Here is a 23,004-nt window from a genome sequence, read left to right as displayed (position 1 = left end):
AGCAAGGTATGGAGAAGTACAATGATAGGGCATCAAAGGATTACTTTCGATCCACCAACCACAGGGGAATTGCTGCACTCAAACAATTATTTCTGAAGAAAAATAGAATACAGTACCTAGAGGCAGCTGGATATGCAAGGGTCAAAAACACCTATAAGTGTTCCAACTGCTCAAACATTGTGCACACAATTAAGACATGTACATCGCATTGTATACATTGCCAGCATCCTACATGTTGCTCACATCTTGTTAAAATTAATGGGAAATGGACCCCAAAATGTATGTAGGGTTTAAGTGACTGGCAAAGCCTTTGTAGCAGTCTTAACAACATAATTTGAACTTATATCCCATTTGTTTTATGTTCATATCAGAAAATATAACAGTGAAACTATACTTTTACCTCATTGAGTGATTTAAGCCTTTGACAAATTATGTGCTTTCAAATTAGCAAACATAATGCAAAATTTATTTTACACATGACATATTATAATAAAACTAAAAAGTTCTGCTGATGTACTGTCTCTTGTTGCCGTCTCCCCTAACAAAGGTTAAAACTAAAGCATACTGGCCTTCTATCTCTGACCGTACAAACTTTCCTCCGATGTATTTAAACTCCATAATTGGGTTTCTTGGTCAACCAGTATTGTACTGTTCCATTCACAACATACGCGAAGTCGCCATTTTCATTGAAAATCCTCTCATTCCCCTTTAAACCTGGTATATGATCCAAGTCAGCATTATCCTTGATTGTATGCACCTTCTTCCCTCTGATCTGAATTCCTTTTACAACCTTACCAAGTCCTCTATCGAAAACATCACAGTCAACATTAACTTCGATCCTGATTTCAGGATCATCACGCCGCCATGACCACAGCTTACGCTTTATTTCTTGATAGATATGTCCATGGAAGACGTTCGTCCTGTCTTCAAGAGATATTTCTTCAGGAATATACGCTTTCTTCACCCGTTCGAATGGAAACATGTTCTCGTCCTGACAGTCACGCCATTCATCAGCTTCTTCTTCGTAACCTTTATAGTGAATTTTAACTCTTTTCTTCTGTTTGTCGATCGCGACTATTTCGATTTCATAAAGCTTATTATCCCTAGCTGATTTCCTCCTCTTTTTTTTCTTATATTCAACCGCCAAATATTCGTTTAAAAGCCGTTTTGGAGGCTGCGACGTGCGTTTCGTTTTTTCCGCCATTTTTTTCCGCCATTTTAGGGTAATTTTACGAAATCCTTCAAGTAAGATTACTCAAAATCAAACGTTCCACTCAGAGGGGAAAGAGTATGATATGTACAACGACTAGTCATAAACTCGCAGCAGAAACGGTTAAAATAGCCAATAGTACAAATATAGCTGTGTCAAAACACTTTCAGCACTTCAAATATCAGATTTAGAAACCCTATAAGAACCCTAAGATGGTCTATTCGATATTTGCTTTCACTGTTCAACTATTTTTGTTCAGTCTTTGGCACTTGCCTGCAAATAGAAATACTAATTGCGACTTGAAATGTTCAAAATGTGGACAAACAAAATTCGCAAGGTCAGTTAAGCTGCTTTTAAAAGAAGCAATATCCTAAATGATGTCTACACACCACGGAGCAAGAACGGATTGAAAAAAGCATTACCAAATTTAGTATAGGGGACTTCCAACTCTGAGGGTACCCAGGAATAACTTAAATCTATCATCTCCTTGACGCTTAACGAGAAAGTTCAGGAAAAACTTATTACACCACTGTTCAACAACACACGTATTCATTCTCAGCATCAGAGTAGCTTTTTCACGCTGTGTACCTTACAAAAAGATAGGAATGACTCATTCCCTCATCTCGTTTTCTAGTCGACTTCTATCACCATAGCTTTACTCTCACCTGCGGGAAATGTGATGATTTTAGCGGCATTATGGAGGAAGAATTTTGTGAGAACACCAGTTTCACATACTACTGAGTGGTTTGGCTTTCGCTGATTTGTGCACGGGAGTCAGGCCAACCTTTCCAGGTTGGCCTGACTCCCGTGGCTGTGGTTGTTTTTTTTTTTTTTGTGCAATCTCAACGACCCCATACGAGCAATGGTTATTGGATGTATGACAATAGCTTGCCATAAAAGGCTGTGGTTGTTGTTGCATAATCAGCAATTCACGCTGCCATTTAGATTTATCACAACAGAATCGTTGCTAATTAGTGTATATTGTAATGTAACCGTAATTATATGCAAAATGCCCGAAGATATAAAACACGTGAATTTTGACTCTACATTTATTATTTACTTGGATTAGTGTGTGCGCAAAAATAAAGAACCTTATTTTTACAGGACCGAGTAGTTAACAGTTGTTATCATTTAACTGTATTTATTTCTCTGGAAGCAAAGGTGATTAAACAGAGTATTAGTCGAAGTTGTAGTGACTCATGAGATATTTTTACAGTTTATATATTACTCAAACGTAGCCTAAGTTTTGAAGTTACGCATCTTATGACTTTGATCGTTATCACCTGTTTCAGTGGTGTTGTGAGGTGATTCAACTGCATGGGAACTGCTCAGTGTCTGCATTCAATTCATCCAAAGATAACTTGGGGGGCAATCAGTTTTATTTAAACTATTAACCCTAAGCGAAAAGTAAGAACAACTGCGAGAGAAAGTTAACTTCACGTGCAAAGATATAAAATTATTACGACGTGAAAGCCTCGCTTGTGACAAAACTATTTCAAAGGGAGAAATACAGAAAAAGATAGCTGGATCTCTGTCAACCAATATTGCAAATTTTTACTACATTATTATTATAACAATTAAAGTCACTGTTTCTTTGTTTAATTTGAACTTTGTACCACATTAAAAATGCGAAGTGAACTGGACATACTGGCGTTGAAGAGTCACCGTCATCAGATCTATTATGGGTATAACTATACATTATCAATTATTAACTAATTATTATTAATTGCTCTGCTCTTCCAGTAACCAAGACCTGCACTGGTAGAATTTGTGAACTACCTGGCAGCGTGCACGTGCAGTTTTGATGAATGGGAAATATAGAATATGTAACTACATTTAGCCTGTGTTAGCATTGAAGCCACAACTTAGACTACTTACCGTTCAACTCGATTTCACCATCAGAATGAAGCAGGAAGGGTAATCAAACTCGAGTTCAAATTGCCAAAAGCAAACTTCTTGGTTTGGTTGTTAAGAGAAAGAAAATGGATGATCTGTTTTTAACATGATGACATGGAGTAGTGTCCCTCTCCGATTTGTATTCTCGCCTTATACCTTTCGGATTAGCTTCTCCTCCCTAGCTCGATAGAAACTAACCGTCATTCCTTTCAAAACCGCAGTCACAAGTACACTGAAAGAAGAAACCAGATATTCTCTATATATATTCTACTGTTTGTTGGTGCATCTCGAGCGCGAAAAGTTTTGTTTCACACATTATTCCAATGTAGTGCCTGAGCAAAGTTTCTTCATTTACAGTACCAGAATAAAAAGTGTAACAGTTGTAAACGCTTAAGCCACAAGACACAACATAACAGTATATCATTTTGGTGACACTTTCACACTGACGTCTTAGAATGGAAACACTTTTACACCAAACTATGTTTTACGCCTAAAGGTTAAAGTTTGTCAAATTTTACATCCAACGGGTACAATTTATTAATTTTTACGCCTGGCAGTTAATTTCCTGAGACGGTGTTACGGCTATCGGTCAACCCCCACTGAGGCCCTCCTGAAAGCCACAGCTTAGAACTTAAACTTGCCTATCTTCTGGGACGTTAAGCTGAAAATAGCGAAAGCTAGTCTAGGCGGGTACTGTAGGATATTCCGGCAACCGCTATTATGGTAAAACAAGTCAAAAAAGTCAAAAAGAGCCTAAAAGAAAATTAATTCCAATAAGACGCGTAGATTTGAACAAATGATCACATAACGAATTAGAGCAAATTACAATAGAGTGTATTACTTTATTCCGCTTTGTGATTGGTCCAGAAAAATCGCACCACTCCGCAATCGCACTGGTCCGATGCAAAATTAAAATTTAATAAGGCTTGGTCGCCCTCGTTTTCTCGCGCTTTGCCGCGCTTTTGGGAATTGGCTTGTGTTTTTTTTTTTTTTTTTTTTACCTCTCCTTGGCTCTTAATGTATTTACTTTCCTTCTGACGGATTGGTCGCTGTGATAATTTGGTTTTGGTTTTAAGTCACTCAATCGGAAAACGCTCTAACGACTGAGTAAACATATGAATTACAAGAGTATTCAAAGAAGAAATTTAAGCTTACCAATGTGTGTCAAATTATGATTAATAACTTTTATTATTATTAAATTACTAGCTCTTAGAGATCGCCGTTAAGTTTAGAATCTCAATATGCCCTACGGATGTCTTTTATTCTAGCTCCTTATTGCAAACGATCGGACCAAAATGACAGGAAAATCTTTTCAACCTCTTATCTGTCGCGAGATGTAGGGAGAAACACGAACAACAATTTTGAAAACATCTCAATTGATAAGATAATGGGAACAAAATAATTACAAAACTTTCAAGATTCACTAGTGTTCGGATACAACTTTCTCATTTTAAGTTCCGAACTAAACAGGTACGTTTTAACTACAAATTCGTCTGCTGTTGCTGTTTACGTGCTATACAATCCAGTCTGCACTCAGAAGTCTAATTTAGTTTTATTTTATTACGGAAGCTTATCGAATTAATCCCGTGTAGTCTTGCACGTCAAGTTATCTCCATCATGGATTTGTTACATGTGTTGCGTTATACTGATGAGTTTTCGGCGATTCTTTTTTCTCATACAAACGAGTTAAACTCAGCAAAATAACTCATTTACTTCATTTCAAGTATCATTCATTCTCCATAAATAAATAGCTGGGTTGATGGCAGAGGACAAAAGTACAAATATTGCCGTCGCTCTAAAGGCAAAAAAATGTTTCTGAAGTCCTTTGGCTGATACAAAAGTATAACGTAGTCCATATATATGTATATGGATATATTTATACAGGGTGGCCCAGTTAAGCACTCAGCTGGTTTAAATGGGGTCCTGTGTAACACCCACCCAGGGGCGTAGCGTCCTCTACGCATATACGCACGTGCGTACTTGAAGTGACCAGAAAAATTTGAAAACAATGTTGTGTTTGCGTCAAGTTTGCTCAAAATAATGGCAAGACGCTTTGTTCTTTGCTTGTATTCAAACAACTATTTCAAACAAGAAATAAAGAACGCAGTATTTTTCGCTCAGTTTACTTAGGTTTCTAGATCATATGTACTTGTGCGTACTTGAAAAAATGACCACGCTACGCGCCTGCCACCAACCCACCCCATGGGAGGACAACCATCACACAGTAATCTCGTGTATGGGAAATTAACGATATAACATGCATGTGGAACGAAACATACTAAAAAGGTCAACATAACAAATACCAGTGTCGTTACGGATTTCTTGTATTTCGTTACGTTTATCGCCGATCGATCGTAATTGTGTAATCATATGTGTTCTCTTGGATTTGCTTTTGGTGTAAACGAATACTTCGATAAACCTTTAAGTTGGCTATTGCCATAACAAGAAAACAGGACAGCATATTTCCAATGAGCACGAATCGTAGTGAACGTCCATAAGCCATATTTAGTCTAGATTATACGAAGGACAACTGTGGGAGTCGCAGCTAACATGAATGCGATTATAGTGAAACACGCGCGATGCGAGGGACCCCAGATATACACTGACTGATAGCGGACCCTGGTAATGACCAGTGTGATCCACTTTCAAAAGTGTAAAAGGATATAAAATCGCTGACCATGAAGTATCAAGTAGAAATGACCTACACGAATCGCGGTGAAAGCATCGTGACATAGAAAATCTGTTTCGGAGTCTTTCAGTAGCACATTCCTTGGTTTTGATCTTTTATTCTCGTTTCCTCGTTTGCTTTCGTAAATAAATTTTCTCAGAAAAATATATAAAATGCGAAGATGATTAAATCCCGCATTTTCGAATCTCTAAGAATGTCACGTTTTTCCTTCTCGTATTCCTTAGCGGAATTTAGTACACGAGAGCTCCCCGCGGGCTAATGGTAAGTCGAGAGCAGACTGGACACTAGCGTTAAATGCTATCATTTTTGTCTAGCCAGATTACAGTTTGCTTGTCTTCAGCTCCCTGAGAGATTTATTCGGTGTTCATTTGGACCAGGTAAGACATACTTATCTAGGCTAGGGAAGTCAATCTTAAAGTGCTATGTAGGTCAAGTCTGTCAAGGAATGGCCCTGTCTAAAGGCTGTACAGGACAAGATAATCAGAAGTACCTCGGCCAGTCTTGAAATTAAGCTCTTTTGCAGGCGTTTGTTCGTAGTTGTTATCAAAATAATGAGGTAAGGGTTGGGTAACCATTAAGCTTTTTACCTGTAAATCGTAGTTTACACTCCTGTAACTTGCAGGGTGTTCATTAGGCATCGGAGATCGGAGATTTCTCCGGCAACTACGCAGAATTCTCTGGTGAAGTTAGACGGCCGGTTGGGCTGTATTATTTAATACTTTTATTCAGATGTGGAGCCGTAATGAACGAGGATTATATTTGGCAAATATTCTCTCTTTCTTTGAGCAAAATGCACGGAACGTTTTAAACAAGCAAACAGTGTTCGTTCAAATAAATTATTTCTTTGAGAGTCAAGTCACGGACGTAACACGCCGTCACAGTAGTCATATTTTTATGAATTTTACCTTCCTGCCAACGTGAATTAAACTTGAAGCTACTGACTTTGAATGGCTGAATAAGTAGGGAATTAAAATATAAATGAACTTTATTCAAGTGCTGGGAGTATTAACCCAGAAAATAAGAATGAATTGGGACGCAAATATATTGAAAAACTTGTCGACGACCTGCAGCTGTGTAACTGTACTATTACCAGCACGAAAATTCTTGTTCTAAATTTATAAACCACACGTGAACGAAGTTCTCTAGGGACAGAATCCTTCACTGAGAAAAGATTTCTTAATCTAAACGTGGTAAACACTAATTTTATGTCAAGATCATTACAAAAACGACTAACAAGGCGACGTATTTTGTTTTGAGCTACAGTAGAAAAACGGCATAAATAATGAGTAACTTGAAAAGGTATTGTTTACCCTGTGAAGTGATATTAGAGGAAAGAGGTGTTTGAGTGGAGCCATTTCGGTCGATGGCTGTGTTCAAATAAATGCATTTATCGATAAGATGAACGGGGAAAAGAAAATTAAGAAATCTTTTCTCAGTGAAGGATTCTGTCCCTAGAGAACTTCGTTCACGTGTGGTTTATAAATTTACTTGTGCTTGCTGTAATGCTTGCTATATGGGCGAAACTGGTCGTCATTTTTCAACACGCGTCCGTGAACATCTCTCTTCAGACAAGTCCTCACATATCGTCAAACATTTAAAAAACTCAGAAATTTGTCGTCATCTTGCTCTGCGGATTGTTTTGAAATCCTTGATTCCGCACCTACTAAATTTCAACTTAAACTTAAGGAGGCTATGCACATAAACTGGGAAAAGCCTAATTTAAACCAACAAGTTCATCACGTCAACATGACGCTTACGCTTTAGGCTTTATATTCTTTCCAACATTTTGTTACTCACTCAGATATGTAATTTTTGTCACTTATTTATAATTAATTATGCATGTTTCGCCTAGTCGTTACATAGTTTTAGCGGTTTTTCAAATATTCTGTAACTGACGATGATGTTCGTAATATCGAAACATGTCTTCGAAATTAAAATATGTCGTACTCTTCTTGAAGATAACGATTTGCTTTCTTCTGTCTCGACCTTTTATTTTAAGAATACGTTGGAAAAATAATCGAGAAAGGCGCGGAGAGAAAACTTAGCCAAATATTAGTGGATAAACTGAACTTGATTCACCGGGAAAGAAAAACGATTTTTGTGATATGAACTACTATGCAAATTAGAGATGTTTATGATACGGGTTGATATGGGTATCAAATTACTGCTACAACAAATGCAAATCTCCGTTTTAACCAATTCCTTGTAAATAGCAACACTGTAATTTGTAACTGTACAGGGTGTTCGCGTCCGGACCCACATTGGGAGGATCTCACGCCCCAGTGAGACTGGACTTATGACGGCACCACCCTACTGAGGACGTCTTTTGTTGCATTACTGTTATTGTTAGAGCGTAAACGTAATGGAAACATGTGACTTGTGACGTGTGACGTGGCAACATCCGGGACAGTTACAATAGAGTTGTAGTTTTTGGAAAACAAGAAACATATTCTTCTAGAAACGTTCATCATTAAGAGTTCCTTGTGGTTCTTGGACTACGGCTAACATTATGGTATATAAAAACATGTGCTTTTCGCTTGAAGTTATTTTAGTAGTCTGAAAAAAATATTTTAGTAGTTGGAACAAAACATTTTAGTAGTCTGAACAGAACACAGGGAACAATGATGGTATATCCATTAATAATCCTCATTCAAGAAACCGTTCAATAGACAAGACATGATGGTAAGTTTTGCCGGTACTGCCCCATTCAAAGTATGGTTTTGGGAGCAGTGGATCGTTTTCGAGCTGTTGTACTTCCTCTTCGTTCCCCTTTTATCAGTTCAAAGTTATGTCCCTTTGTTACTCTCGTCACCTGGATCATCGTGATGACTGTGTGCTCACCATTTCTTTTCGAGCTCAGAGTATCCCTTTTACTCCGCCGGAAGGCAATCGTGTGTTCTGTCTTTGAATAAAGGTTTGGAGACGTATTTGGTGTCAGTTATCAATAATGTATTTTATGTTCCTTTCATTTGTTTGGCAATACTTCTCATTATCACCTATTTCAAACTCGAGCCCTAGAAGATTCCAGGGGAGTAATCGGTCAACATTGGGGAACAACACGTGAAAAGGGAATAAATTTCGCTGAAGCTGGGCGTTATTATTGTGTTGGCTTTTACACTCTGCTGGCTGCCACATGATGTCGCTTGGTTGCCTTTCCATTTACGCACGCCCATTTTGCTTTACTACAGTTTCAGATTTTTTTCGTCTACTTTGCTTCTCTTCCGGAGAGGCCGCAGGCACCATGTTATGGTGTCGTTTAACTCCGCAAACCTTCCCTCTAGTCTCTCACGGTTTTCAAAATGACGGACGATCACAAGACACTCGTAACATCTTATGTGCCGGCTAGTTCTGGTTCAGAGCTGACACTACCCTTCGTTGATCGAATCTAATCGAGTTTTTCGGATTTATTTTTGTTTTTGTCGGGTTTAGTTATTTATTTCCTAGGGCCTCGCCACTGCATTTCAAAATTGTTATGGATTTGAACGTCAGAGCTACTTTGTCAAACGTTCGCGCATAGACGTTTATTCTGAACATATCTATCATATCCTTTGAAGGAGAATTTAAATTGAAGTGTAAAAAATTTTGTATTAAAATAAATTTGATCCTTCTTTTAATTTCCTGCCCTGTCTCCAACCTGTTAATTGAGAATAGTACACACAAGTCCAAATTCTGCTCTAATCGAGTCCCCCTTTTGTCACAAGTTTGGCATCGACAAGAACTGTTTATTAATTCCTCTTCAATTTACACCACATTACTTTTTAACTGCAATACTCTACAACTAGACAACAGAGGAGACATGCAGTTGTAGACTGCCTTTTATTTATACTATTGCACGGTTTCTTCTACTTCGTTCCCATTGCCTTTTCCCTGACTTGGGGTTGGGAGGGGAAAAGGCCCTGGTATCAACCGGTCGCATGATCACAGAGGACTCAAATGTCTTGGTTGTACTAAATTATCATAAGTTTAATTAAACTTTTTTTAACATATGAAGCATTCAAGCTTCTGAGTTTCAGTCTAAAGCCTCTATAAACGTACAAAGCGCGAGAAGAAATAAATTCGAAACGAAAGAGTGAAAAATAGTAAAAACAGTAAGGCCAGGAAGAATTTCCTGTTTTGACAAAAGGTTGGAGCTGTTATCAGATTTATTGCATTTCGCTACGTTTATCGCCGATCTACCGAAATGATTCATTGTTGTATTGTTTTGGATTTGCTTCTGGGGTCGAAAGATACTTCGCGCCTAAAGTTGGCTATTGTCATGACAACTATCGATAAGTATGTAGCAATATTAAATAAATGGATATATCAATTCAAAGAGTCTAGTTTATTTCAATTCAACGCGTAAATTTATGTTTAGGATACTTTTTTTTTTTGGGTTCAACGTCCCATTTTGCATTAGACACTTTTTGCATTCAATACACTTGGGTATCATTCAATGCGATTGCTTCGGTTCAACCTCTTTTTTTATTTCAATAGCATATTTTGCGTTCAACACTTTTTATTTCGTTCAACGCAATTTATTTTCGTTCAAATATTGATTGCACGGCGGTTGACTACTATTACTCAGTCCCTCTTGATCTCGGTAGTTCACGGAAGGCTGGAACACTGTTTAGGGCGAGGCCCAAACTAAGAATTGACGAGGATTTCAAAAAAGAGATGAAGCAAATCCGTAACAACGCTGAAAAAAATCGCGAAAAGTTTGATGAGTTGAACCTTTTTTTTTCACTCTCTCCCCTTGTGCCGCTAATTCGACACGCCGACAATATTGCGACGATATGAAATTCATCTTCGCAGAGTCTCGGCACAATTCCTTCAGCACAACAAACAACTGTTGTTTATCCCATGTATAATTTAAAGCAAATAATGTCATATTCTATTGGTTATTGCAGCTTCAGGTAAACAGTCGCGTTAATGGCACCAGGCAGATTGAAGTAGAGAATTTATAAAAAAAGAAAATGCTAAAAATAAATCTTTTGGATAACCTGGCGTCAAACTACTCAGTTTTCTGTAGAGTTTACGAAAAGAAAATTTCTTAAGTCTTACATGTCCAACCACTTTTGGAACCACCTTCAGTGATGTATAGCGTTTTACATTGAAATGAGCAATCAACTTTTGCAGCGTTTTTTCTCTGTGGTTTAAGGAATAGATTTAGAGATAACGCTCAGCGTCACCTGAGCCTGCTAAGATCTGCTAACGAGAGTACCTCAAACAGGCCCTATTTCACATTTTAGAGCACATTATCCAAGAAGTTACAAACTGGGCCGGTCAACCCGTCGTGCTGCTTAAGGCGCAGGATGCAGGTGGTACACGTACAAGCAAGCAGAAGTTGATGAACGCTTCCGAAAACAAAGGCGACCGGTGAGAATTGAGGAGAAGACGTAAATCACAAAAAGAAGCGAGAGAGGACGAAAGTTTGGTAAAGAGGATTATGATTGAAAGAGGTGACATAAAGGAGGGTGTGAATGGGATTAACCGACTGGCGACAAAGGGCGAACAATACACCCTTATCACGCAGCACCGTTTTGGATTCCGTGCCGTACCAAATCGAGGCTGGACGGGCATTGTGTTTCGCGTGTTTGGCATATTTCTATACAATTCACTATGGCTGAGAGAGTAGCTTCTGTTACGTGGTCGAAATCTCTTAAGAATATTCCTTATTTTGATTCAACTCGTCGAGAAATGGCTCGAGAAAGATGTAAAGGTCCCAAAGAAAGTAATAACCCGTCGTTACAGCAATTTCTACAAAGGCTACATCTTTGATATCGACGAGTTGTTCTGAGGTTTTTGTTGATGCCTCAAGTCTGGATGAAGATGGAAATATTTCATTCGAACAGTTGGGTAATTCACGCCATTCATACCATTTTTACAGATATCGTATTGTTCTTATCTTTTATTTATGCCCGGATTCGTTAATCAAAAACTTCCAACGAAGTAAAAAAGTGATGAAATGAAGCTTTAGAAACCATGACTCGTAGCGTGTCCACGTTGTTACACATCCGCGTTCGCACCTTTCCTTTCAGTGAAAACACTAGACACAGGAGTCGTCGTGAGAGCTCGAAGCTACAGGTCACAGCAGAAGAATGAAGAGCCGTGGAGCTTGCAGATATTTATTTGACCATCTTGATTTAAACCTCGCCTTACGTACTACTAATAAATGATATTTGAGTAAAATTTTAGTGTTCTAATTTCGGGCAGTTTTTAGTAATTTTCTGTCGTGTAGTTCAAGTTTGTTGTAATTCAAGTTTTATTTTTCATTATAACGCGAATAAACGAGGGCCGGAGAATCTCATTTAATACATATTACAAAATCCGAGTTAATAAAAACAAACAAAATATTGCCATGAGCGTTTGACAGCTTGAGCCAAAAGTAAAAGACCAGTAGATTCCTTAAATGACTAGTGTTCTGGATACGAAAAAAGTAGGTATTTCGCAAAACGTGTAGTGGCTTTGTTTTCAATCGAAAGCAAAACTTCGGTCGCTAGTAATACGCGCGTCTGACAACTCGCCAGTCACAGCTCCGGATTCTTATCTCAAAATCTAGCCCTTCATCTCGCTTTATAGCGGCAATCCATTTCGATGTCAATAAAGAATTTGAAGGAAAGTTGAAAAAAGTTAAATTCTCGCTCCTCTGATTTCTCTTGTCATTTGTACAGAAGTTAACAGAGCAATGATCCTGAGCCATGCTCACTTGTCATATATCCCCACTGTAAACACTAGTGTAACACAAACTTTATGCCCGTCCAGCCTCGATTTGGTGCTTCACGCAATCCAAGATGGCGCTAAGTGATGAAGGTGTATACTACCGACTACCAACAAAGATCGAAAATTGTAACCGACTACCGACAAAGTGACTGAATTTTAACCGACCGACAAGTGGACCCCCATTCAGACCCTCTTATTGCACTGGTATCGGTTTTTTTTTAATTTGACATGACTGCACGTGGGGCAGGGCTGTGAGAAACGCGCGTAAAATACACCCATGATGAAAAAAAGAAGAATGGTGATTTTTCGAAAACTCCGACCAAACAAGAAGCGTCTACATGATAAATAGAGTAAATAATGTAAAGAATTTTTGTCGAGGAGATGAACCGAAAATAAACGGCGTCTGCAGAAACTTGTTTGAAAAGAAGTTTACTGTGGCTAAAACAATAGAACTTGTTATAATAATGCAAATCATTGCGACTTAAGATGACATTTACCGACACCGGAAGCACAGATTTGTAACCACGCCTTTATATGTATCAAGGTTTCTGTTGTGATCAGAACTGACCATATCACACGTCTGTTAACATTGGTTCCATCGTAAACTGCTCTCATTTCTGATTCAAAAGGTATGTCCAATGCTAAGTCTGTACTAGGTAATTTTTCCAGTCGTTATTTTATTGCAGTTTTCAGCTGTTCCAAAAGTGCTTTTCCAACAAGAAAGTCGAACGTATTGATATATACTATCTTGTCCCCCGTTTAAATCACACCACTACATTTGTTTTAGTTTGTTTTTCGCTCAAAAGATTGCCAAATACCCTGCACATTAACTTACTTCTGGGTTTTCCTGTCCCATCTTTTTTACAAAGCAACTACAGTTTATAGACTTCTGTCGAAAGCACATGCCATTTACAAGTGAGCTAATGCTCTTTCCTTCAGTTTGAGATGAAACAGGCCAACAACAAACAAGTGCCTCTTTGCTGTATTAATTTGGACAAAACGAGAATCATGCGCTCTAAAAAAATAATTCTTTTCCGATCATCGCTTTACCAGCTTGTTAGACATATTGATCAGTTTGAGATTCGGTACTTTTCTGGTTGGCATGTATGTGCTTAAAAAAGAGAGAGCTTTATTTTACATCATTACTAACACTTCCTCTGGCATTTGACATCATTACTAACACCCCCTTTGGCATTTAAATTGCGGGCGTGAGGTATGCTCGAGTTTATATTCTAAGAGGTAGGATGTTAAAACCCCGAAAGTTTTGTTCCCGTTAGTTCCTGTAATTTTCACCCCCATGATTAAGCAGTAACCACTGATAGTCATTCGTGGTCAACCTTTGCTAACGGCCTGTTTGTACTGTCCTCCATCCGTATGGAACTGCCATTTAAACAGGAGCTACTCAATTATATCTGAGAATGGTCTTTCAAGTAAAGTTTAATCCATTTTTATCTCAGAAAATTAATGTCTTACAAAGTACGTTTCAATTTTTGTTTTTGGATATTTTGTATTGTGGTTACCATTAGGGCATCTCGACCTTCGTAATCTACGATCCTCAACCAATTTTCTAGTGCAGTGTTTTGTCAGCCATACATTTTAGAAGTATCCAATCTTTGTGACATGATATGGTTAGGAATAAATTATTGAAATTATTTCAAAGGTAACGCGTGCATCCGGTCACTGTGTTGTGAGCTGTATTGCACATTCAATATGATAGACATTAAGTAGACAAATTTCACAAGACATAGAGTTTCATTTCATTTTGCGAACAAGAGCCAATTATGTATTGTGATCTGGTCTTTTCTTTCTACTGAAAATATCATTGAAAAGATGTAATTCATAACAGTGCAATCTTGCACGTTTTAAATCGTTGAGCAGAGTACCTTATAAGGTAACTTCGGAATCACGCAAAGAAGGAATTAGGTGTCTTAGATTTTCTAGGTCTGAGTTTTGATTTTTCAAGGTCTGAAGTATCTTGACACCCTCCTTATTCTAATCCACAGTAAGAAATAATAATTATGATTATTTATTCAGTTCCCAATGGGCCAAAATGTTTTTTTTTTTCTTCAACAGAAGTTCAACTCGATTTGTAATTTGAAATCTAACTCAAAGTCGAATCCAAACTCGATGGTTCGCGCTTCATTTCGAGTAGCTTGTCCTTTCGAGGCTAAAGGGACAGAAAATGAGGTGGAAAGTGTGATTTAGGGGAGTAGTTTTCGTCTCTTAACTTAACAGGCTCCGCCTGCCAACGGCTTCTTTAATAAAAACTGGGTCCTATTTCGTTTGTGACTACAGAATAGTTGAGGTATCACGTGAGGTACATTTTGCTAACAAATAACAATTATTCTAGTTTTGGCTAAACTACAGAATCCAGGGCCATAATCGCGCAGGAGTTGAACGCGAACACTCTCTTTATAAGAATCTCGCAGTTTAGAGCCTTTATTTAGGAACATTATCGAGCCTTACTGTAACAGTAAGAATCAAGCCAATTGAAATTCTTACTGTTAAGTAATTACCAAGTAGCATTTGTTTCATCTTCATCGCGGTAGTCTTCATGACAGAAAAAGTGTGATCAAATCTCACCTTTTTTTTTCTGCGCACTAGTTTGCTTTCGTGTTCTGTTGTATGTCAGTTTTAGAAAGATTTTTTCAGAGAGTCATTAAAGTCAGCTAACACATTAATGCCGCTAGGCAAGCGCTAACTGGAATTTTCTCAATGTTTCAAAGTCATAAAATGAAAAGTCAGAGTACACGAAGAAGAAAGTAGTCTTTACAACTGAACCTTTGAAGTCAGTGCAACCCAATTTATGTCTCTAAAATCTCTAGAGCTAAATCTCCGAAAGGCAAACGTTCTTCCACTAAAAAATCGTCGCCAGAACTCAACACTTGCCGAACGCTAATATTTTAAGCCATCCAATGAGTATTACAAACAATAGCGCCATTGTCCTTGAAAAACAATTTAACACGTAACAGCAGGCAAAGTTTGATACAAAAGAAAAACTGGTAGTGAAACATATTTTCTTAAGAAATTGCAAAACACAATGGGAGCAAGAGAGGCTTTGCACGGAAGTATGAAACAATTCTTAATCTTATTTTAGTTTGTACTCAAAACAATTATGTTTGTCTCTAAGGTTCAAGGCGCACATAGAGATCAGTTTTGTGATACTGTGATGATAATGAAATTGATTTAGTTGCCTTTAATTAAGAGAAAAAATACTCTGTGGTATAAAATTTCTAATAATTATCTGTAATAATCGTAATAACAATGATGAAAATAATTCTGCAACTGTAAGCTAACAGTTGATATCATAATCTTGATATGGGTTCTTGGTTTTTGTGCTCAGGATAAGAATGCGTTTAAGGAAAAAAAAAACTTTCACTCTCCATGGACAGAATATGCAATACAGTTTAGAAATCTTCACTTGCATTCATTGCAAGAGGAAGATTTGAATGTTGAACTTGTGTGACAGCTTAGATGTACTTTGTTTAATGTTGCATTTCCCTGTGGATAACAGACATCCTGCAGTGGAGTCAAAACATTATCCTGATCGCATCTACAATCTAGATTTTCCCTCCACCATCTACAGCTTCTGTAGATATTTGCTCCCCCCCCCCCCCGGAATATCTCATCCATCCGTTTATGACTCTTCCCATGGTTCAACTCCAAAAGAGCTCAAAATTAAAACCACTATGAATCGAATGTCGATACTAATAAACCTTCATATTGTTATTCTGTTACAGACAAGAACAGTAAAAAGACTTATGGCAAAACGTTTCATGCTTCACAACAGGGTACATACTGGAGAAAAGCCTTTTAAGTGTAAGGTTTGTGACAAGTCCTTTGGCCAAGCTGGAACCCTTCGCCTTCACAACAGGGTACATACTGGAGAAAAGCCTTTTAAGTGCAAGGTCTGTGACAAGTGCTTTAGGCAAGCGGAACATCTTCGCTTTCACAACAGGGTACATAATGGAGAAAAGCCTTTTAAGTGCAAGGTCTGTGACAAGTGCTTTAGGCAAGCGGATCATCTTCGCCGTCACAACAGGGTACATACTGGAGAAAAGCCTTTTAAGTGTAAAGTTTGTGACAAGTCCTTTAACCAAGCTGGAACTCTTCGCCGTCACAACAGGGTACATACTGGAGAAAAGCCTTTGAAGTGTAAGGTTTATGACAAGTCGTTTGGCCGAGCTGAAAGCCTTCTTCATAACAAAGTACATTTGGGTGAAAAGTTTAGCTGCTGGATTTGTCAGAAGTTATTTCGTACTGAGGACGCCCTGCAAAAGCATTACGATGATCACATGGAAAAAGCAGTTCGTACAATCATCTAGGTTAAGCAGAGAATTCTGGTTTTGAGACAAAGTCTTATGATGTTCTCAATTTAAATAGCTGGACCTGAACTGTTGTGTTTAACTTCTTACAATTACATTTTCAAACATTAGCTATACACCTTGGCGAACTTGGCCACTTGCAGTATGCTCAATCATTTTTACCTGCTCCTGTGTCAATTACAGTTCTGTTTGTTTTACAAGTCTGAATGAAGCTTACTCGAGAAAGCTGAAATTGTAATCAAATGAATGCGTTGTAATTTTAGGTTGTTTTAAAATACTTTTTGAGATAAAGCATCTACAATTAAAACCTTGCTTAAAAGTGCTACTTTGAAATATCTAAAAAACATAAGCGTTTTAATGCAAATCCCATACACGATTATTTTAGTTAACTAAGTGCAGATCACGTTCAGTGGAAAATTTAGCCTACAATATAATGCATTAACATTACAAGCTCTTGATCGTATATCCAACCAATCATTTTCGATTTAGAGTTACAGTGGACGGTGGGGGAAGAGGGCAGGGAAATAACGTGCGCAGCAAGTGTTTCTATGGAGTTTTCTACAATGGAAAGCCGACTTTCGTAGTTTTGGACGCGCCTAAACTAGGGCGACAGCGAAAACGTGGAGGATGGGAGGGGAGAGAGGAAGGGGAAGGCAGATAACTGCAACGACTTCGCCGAAGTCCGTCGTGTTGCCGTAAAGGGAGTGGTTGTAGTCATATTCCAAACGTTTAAAAACTGACACGTACGCAAGGGTTTCTAATTCAACTTTAGGAAAGTTAGACGTTCAAAGTTTAAAACGATTTTAAGTGGTCAGCGGTGCTTCACCGAAGTCCGTCGTGTTGCCGTAAAGGGACTGGATGTAGTCAAATTCCAAACGTTTAAAACCTGACACGCACGCAAGGGTTTCTAATTCAACTTTAGGAAAGTTAGAGGTTCAAAGTTTAAACCGATTTTAAGTGGTCAGCGGTGCTTCCTTCTACAGGTTATGTATAGCCATTTTGTTGAACGAAAAAGTGCACTTTGAGCTTCTTCTTAAGGTTTACGCCTCCTAATAGGAATCTAAGTTTGCCAGGCCAATGATTATGCAAGCTAAATACATTTTACAAAGGGCTATCAAAATCCTAAAATAAAATTGAGTGTAGTCACGCAAAAATTTGGAGATAATTAGGTTTGAAATCAGAGAAAAGTGCTTATTAAAATTACCCCGCCAATTCCATTTGGATTGAGTTCTGTTTTACAAAATCAATAGTAAATGCAAATATCAATAAAATAACAAGCAAATGTTATCCTCAGGCCGGCGTGATGTCGGCTAAAAAAGGAGTGAGATCCTGTTATTAGTCATGCTGTTTCTGACACCGGTTCCCTTAAAATTCAAAGAAAAAGAAAGTTGCTGTCGAATAATACAGAGTGAATCATATAAGAAATTTCCCTTGATTTTGAATCAAAGGATGACTTAAATACGAATGGATCATTGTGTTCCTTCTCGGCTTAAGGCTGAGTGAATTCAAATTGCCAGTCGTATTGTTCATGGCACTGGCCTTCTATTCCAACGGTTTTTTAAAATACAACGGAAAAGAAACTTGGGTCAAGCATATGAAATTATAGCAGAAGCGACTGAAATCTCAAGTATTTTTTCTATATCATTTAGGCTCTCAGAGAGTTCTTTCCGAACACAGACAATCAAACCATCGATCAAACCATCAATCAAACCATCAGAATAGTGGCATCAAGGGGAAAATTGAATTTCCTAACAAGCTTTATTACATCAGTCGCTTATCTTTATAAAGCAAACGATGAAGGGCGCTTCATTTCTCTTCATGATATATAAGATGGTATTTTGCAATGTTGACTGGACGGAAAATATATGATCTCGTTCTTGAATACTCGAGAAAAAGTAATACACCTCTAAAACTAATTCATAGAGATAAGAGGGAGAATAATGATGAAGGTGGGCTTTAATTACTCAATAACTGTATCCCAGTCCTTTTCATAGATACTCAGCAGTTAGACAGAAAAAAGTAGCTTTCGACGCCTTCTTCCAGAGTGCAAAGGATACTAATTGAAGTTACTTCTCAATTACCTTTCGTACAGGTGATTTGGCGCAGAGAAGCCTGGAAGTAGAAACATGTGCTTTAAAATAATTAAATGTAGGACTTCTCCATTACTTTAACTTCTGATGAAATGAAATTCATGCAAAGTTTTCAAAAGCCTTTTAAAGAACCATTCGGCTTTCCAATTCAAGTCCGCAAATTCATATCCGTAAGGACGCAAAGAGGTCTGACCAAAGTTAGTTTCAATTTATTTACACTGTAAAAGTCAATTTATCCTCTTCTGATGCATAAAGCCGGATGTTAATAAAATGTAATGGCTTTTTCAATTCTGCTCATCGGACTTAAGATAAATCTAGCACTCTTCAGAAAAAAGGATAAATAACAAGCAATAATTCTTCTCAAGCCTCAGAAGCTACATGAAAAATAATTTGCTATTAGATTGCTGTCTGACAAGTTATCTCGTGGGAAGAATAACTTCCTATGCTGTAAGGTAAATGGGACAAAAACTATTTGCAGTTGAAACTGTACTGTATCAATTGGTCACTTACAAGGTATGGCATGGTGGCCACTCTATTAATAGAGGTTGACTGCTTAATACAGGCTCACTCCACAGTAAGAGGTATATATAGTGAAAAACGATATAAAAAGCCATTTTGCTCCAAATTTGAATGAACAAAAACTCGCTCAGAAATACTATTAGCATTGATTTCGGGAGATGGATTAAACTTAAAAGCTTGTCGTTAGTTTTATTTGAGTGTTTCCGCTCTAGGTGACACCGTGCAAACAGGGGGAGGACAATATAAACAGGCCGTCGGGACTTAGCAAAAGGTGACCATGACCGCTCAGTAGAGATGAGAATGACAAGCTAGCGCAGACGTTAAGGGGAAAAATGGGGAATTTTACAGCTGATCGCTAATACAGGAGACCGCTTAATACGGTCTGACTTAATACAGGATGGACTGTATTTACAAAGACTAGTCATAATTGTGTAATTCCTACATCTTGCACAGAAAACTCGTCGAATTGACCATCATTTTCAAGCTAGCGTTTCGAATTTTTTCTAAATGCAGGATGGAGGAAGTAAACTTGCAGCAGAAACGGTTAAAATAGCCAATAGCACTAATATATCTGTGTCAAAACACTTTCAGCATTTCAAATATCAGATTTACAAGCCCTATAAGAACCCTAAGATGGTCTATTCGATATTTGCTTTCACTGTTCAACTTTTTCTGTTCAGTCTTTGGCACTTGCCTGCAAATAGAAATACTAATTGCGACTTGAAATGTTCAAAATGTGGACAAACAAAATTCGCCAGGTCAGTTAAGTAGCTTTTACAAGAAGCAATATCCTAAATGATGTCTACAGACCACGGAGCAAGAACGGATTGTAAAAAGCATTACCAGATTTAGTATAGGGGACTTCTAACTCTGAGGGTACCCAGGAATACCTTAAATCTATCATCTCCTTGACGCTTAACGAGAAAATTCAGGAAAAACTCATTACATCACTGTTCAACAATGTTCAACAACACTCGTATTCATTCTCAGCATCAGAGTAGCTTTTTCACGCCGTGTACCTTACAAAAGGATAGGAATGACTCATTCCCTCTTCTCGTTTTCTAGTGGACTTCTATCACTATCGCTTTACTCTCACCTGCGGGAAATGTGATGATTTTAGCGGGGTTATGGAGGAATAATTTTGTGAGAACACCATTTCACATACTGCTGAGTGGTTTGGCTTTCGCTGATTTGTGCACGGGAGTCAGGCCAACCTTTCTATTCTGTGACGTTTTTGATGTGTTCAATTATGCCGCAGTGTGTTGCGTTGTCTTGGATTTGCCGCTGGTGTCGACAAATACTTCGGTAAACCTTAAAGTTCGCGATCATCGTGATGATATAACAGGACACAGCAACTGTAATAAGCATGAATCGTAGTGCAAGTCCATAAACTATATTTACATTCTCTTAGCTTGAACGCGTAATACAGCTGTTGGAGTCGCAGATAAAATCAAAGCGAAAGCTACAAAGCACGCTCATCGCCGATTGAAGAAGTGATCGGCAAGAAACAATCGATCATCGTTCAATGGACATCACTGTTAGGATTAAAAACAGGGCAGCAATGAAATAAGTCCCGCTACCCTCACCGATTGTACATAAGGGTTAAATAAGTGTTGGCGAGTTGTACACCGCCGTTGAATTCTTGGTGGATCGGCGATAAACGTAGCGAAATACAAGAAATCTGTGACGACGTTGATATACATTTTGTTGACTTTTTCTGTATGTTACGTTCTGTATGAAACATATTCCACCTTTAGAGTGACGGTAGTGTTTTTATTTTTGTCTTCTTCAATCAATCCAGCTCTTTCTTTACGGAGAATGAATGATACTCGAAATGAAGTAAGACAATATTTTTGCAGAGGTTTAGCTGTTGTTGGTAACATCTAGGTTGAAGACAATCGAAACACAGGGCTACGAAAGTAGCATTCAACCCGTAGGGAAAAGGGCAGGTTAACTTTAAAATGAAAATGTTGCGTTAGAGGTTGCGTCGAAAAGATTTCGTTTGCTTGAACAGAACGACAAACGACACTGCTACCAAAATTTCAAAGAAAATAAATGAGACGAGGTTTTTACTAGAATAATAAAATACGCCTGCTATAACCAACCCTTTTTGAAATGGGTGAATAGTTTAAAGTATCATTAGTATTGCATTATTCATAATACAACTTGCACAGATCTATGAAATATTTCCAAAATTGAAAGACTCCAAGTTGGTATGTACGTACTAGCTTCGTTGTTTTGCCTTCCAAATTATCTCTTTCAGTTGTTTTTTTTTGTGCAATCTCAACAGACCCCATACGAGCAAAGGTTATTGGGCTTGTGACAATAGCTTGCCATAAAAGGCTGTGGTTGTTATCATTTAGCTGTATTTATTTCTCTGGAAGCAAAAGTGATTAAACAGAGTATCAGTCGAAGTTTTAGTGACTCATGAGATATTTTTACAGTTTATATGTTACTCAAACGTAGCCTAAGTTTTGAAGTTACGCATCTTATGACTTTGATCGTTATCACCTGTTTCAGTGGTGTTGTGCGGTGATTCAACCGCATGGGAACTGCTCAGTGTCTGCATTCAATTCATCCAAAGATAACTTGGGGGGCAATCAGGTTTATTTAAACTATAAAACCTAAGCGAAAAGTAAGAGCAACTGCGAGACAAAGTTAACTTCACTTGCAAAGATCTAAAATTATTACGACGTGAAAGCCTCGCTTGTGACAAAACTATTTCAAAGGGAGAAAGAGAGAAAAAGATAGCTGGATCTCTGTCAACCAATATTGCAATTTTTACTAGATTTTTATCATAAGAATTAAAGTCACTGTTTCTTTGTTTAATTTGAACTTTGTACCACATTATAAATGCGAAGTGAACTGGACATACTTGCGTTGAACAGTCACCGTCATCAGATCTATTATGGGTACAACTATACATTATTCACTAGACATCCTAATCTAACGAAGAGAACTTCTCTGCTCTTCCAGTAACCAAGACCTGCACTGGTAGAATTTTTGAACTTCCTGGCAGCATGCGCGTGCAGTTGCGACGAATGGGAAATATAGAATATGTAACTACATTCAGCCTATGTTAGCATTGAAGCCACAGCTTAAACTACTTACCGTTCAACTCGATTTCACCATCAGAATGAAGCAGGAAGGGTAATCAAACTCGAGTTCAAATTGCCAAAAAGCAAACTTGTTGGTTTGGTTGTTAAGAGTAAGAAAATCGATGATCCGTTTATAAAATGATGACATGGAGCAGTGTCCTTCTCCGATTTGTATTCTCGCCTTATATCTTTCGGATTAGCTTCTCCTCCATAGCTCGATAGAAACTAACCGTCATTCCTTTCAAAACCGCAGTCACAAGTACACAGAAAGAAAAAACCACATATTCTATATATAGTCTACTGTCTGTCGGTGCATCTCAAGCGCGAAAAGTTTTGTTTCACACATTATTCCAATGCAGTACCTGAGCAAAGTTTCTTCATTTACAATACCAGAATAAAAAGTGTAACAGTTGTAAACGCTTAAGCCACAAGACACAACATAACAGTATATCATTTTGGTGACACTTTCACACTGACG

The 23,004-nt window shown here is 37.9% G+C and overlaps 1 protein-coding gene across 1 annotated transcript; it reads left to right on the top strand.

Moving 5' to 3' along the window:
- Positions 1-16,177: 16,177 nt before the first annotated feature.
- On the top strand, positions 16,178-17,140 carry LOC148716358 (uncharacterized). The gene has a single exon (XM_088744853.1). It carries the CDS (start codon positions 16,184-16,186, stop codon positions 16,817-16,819), a length of 636 nt encoding a protein of 211 aa, XP_088600979.1. The 5' UTR covers positions 16,178-16,183; the 3' UTR covers positions 16,820-17,140.
- Positions 17,141-23,004: the final 5,864 nt, after the last annotated feature.

This window comes from Stylophora pistillata, chromosome 14 (assembly GCF_964205215.1).
Source record: "Stylophora pistillata chromosome 14, jaStyPist1.2, whole genome shotgun sequence".
NCBI classification, from domain to species: domain Eukaryota; kingdom Metazoa; phylum Cnidaria; class Anthozoa; order Scleractinia; family Pocilloporidae; genus Stylophora; species Stylophora pistillata.
Note: the sequence above shows the minus strand (reverse complement) of the source record. Positions and strands in the feature narration are given on the sequence as shown.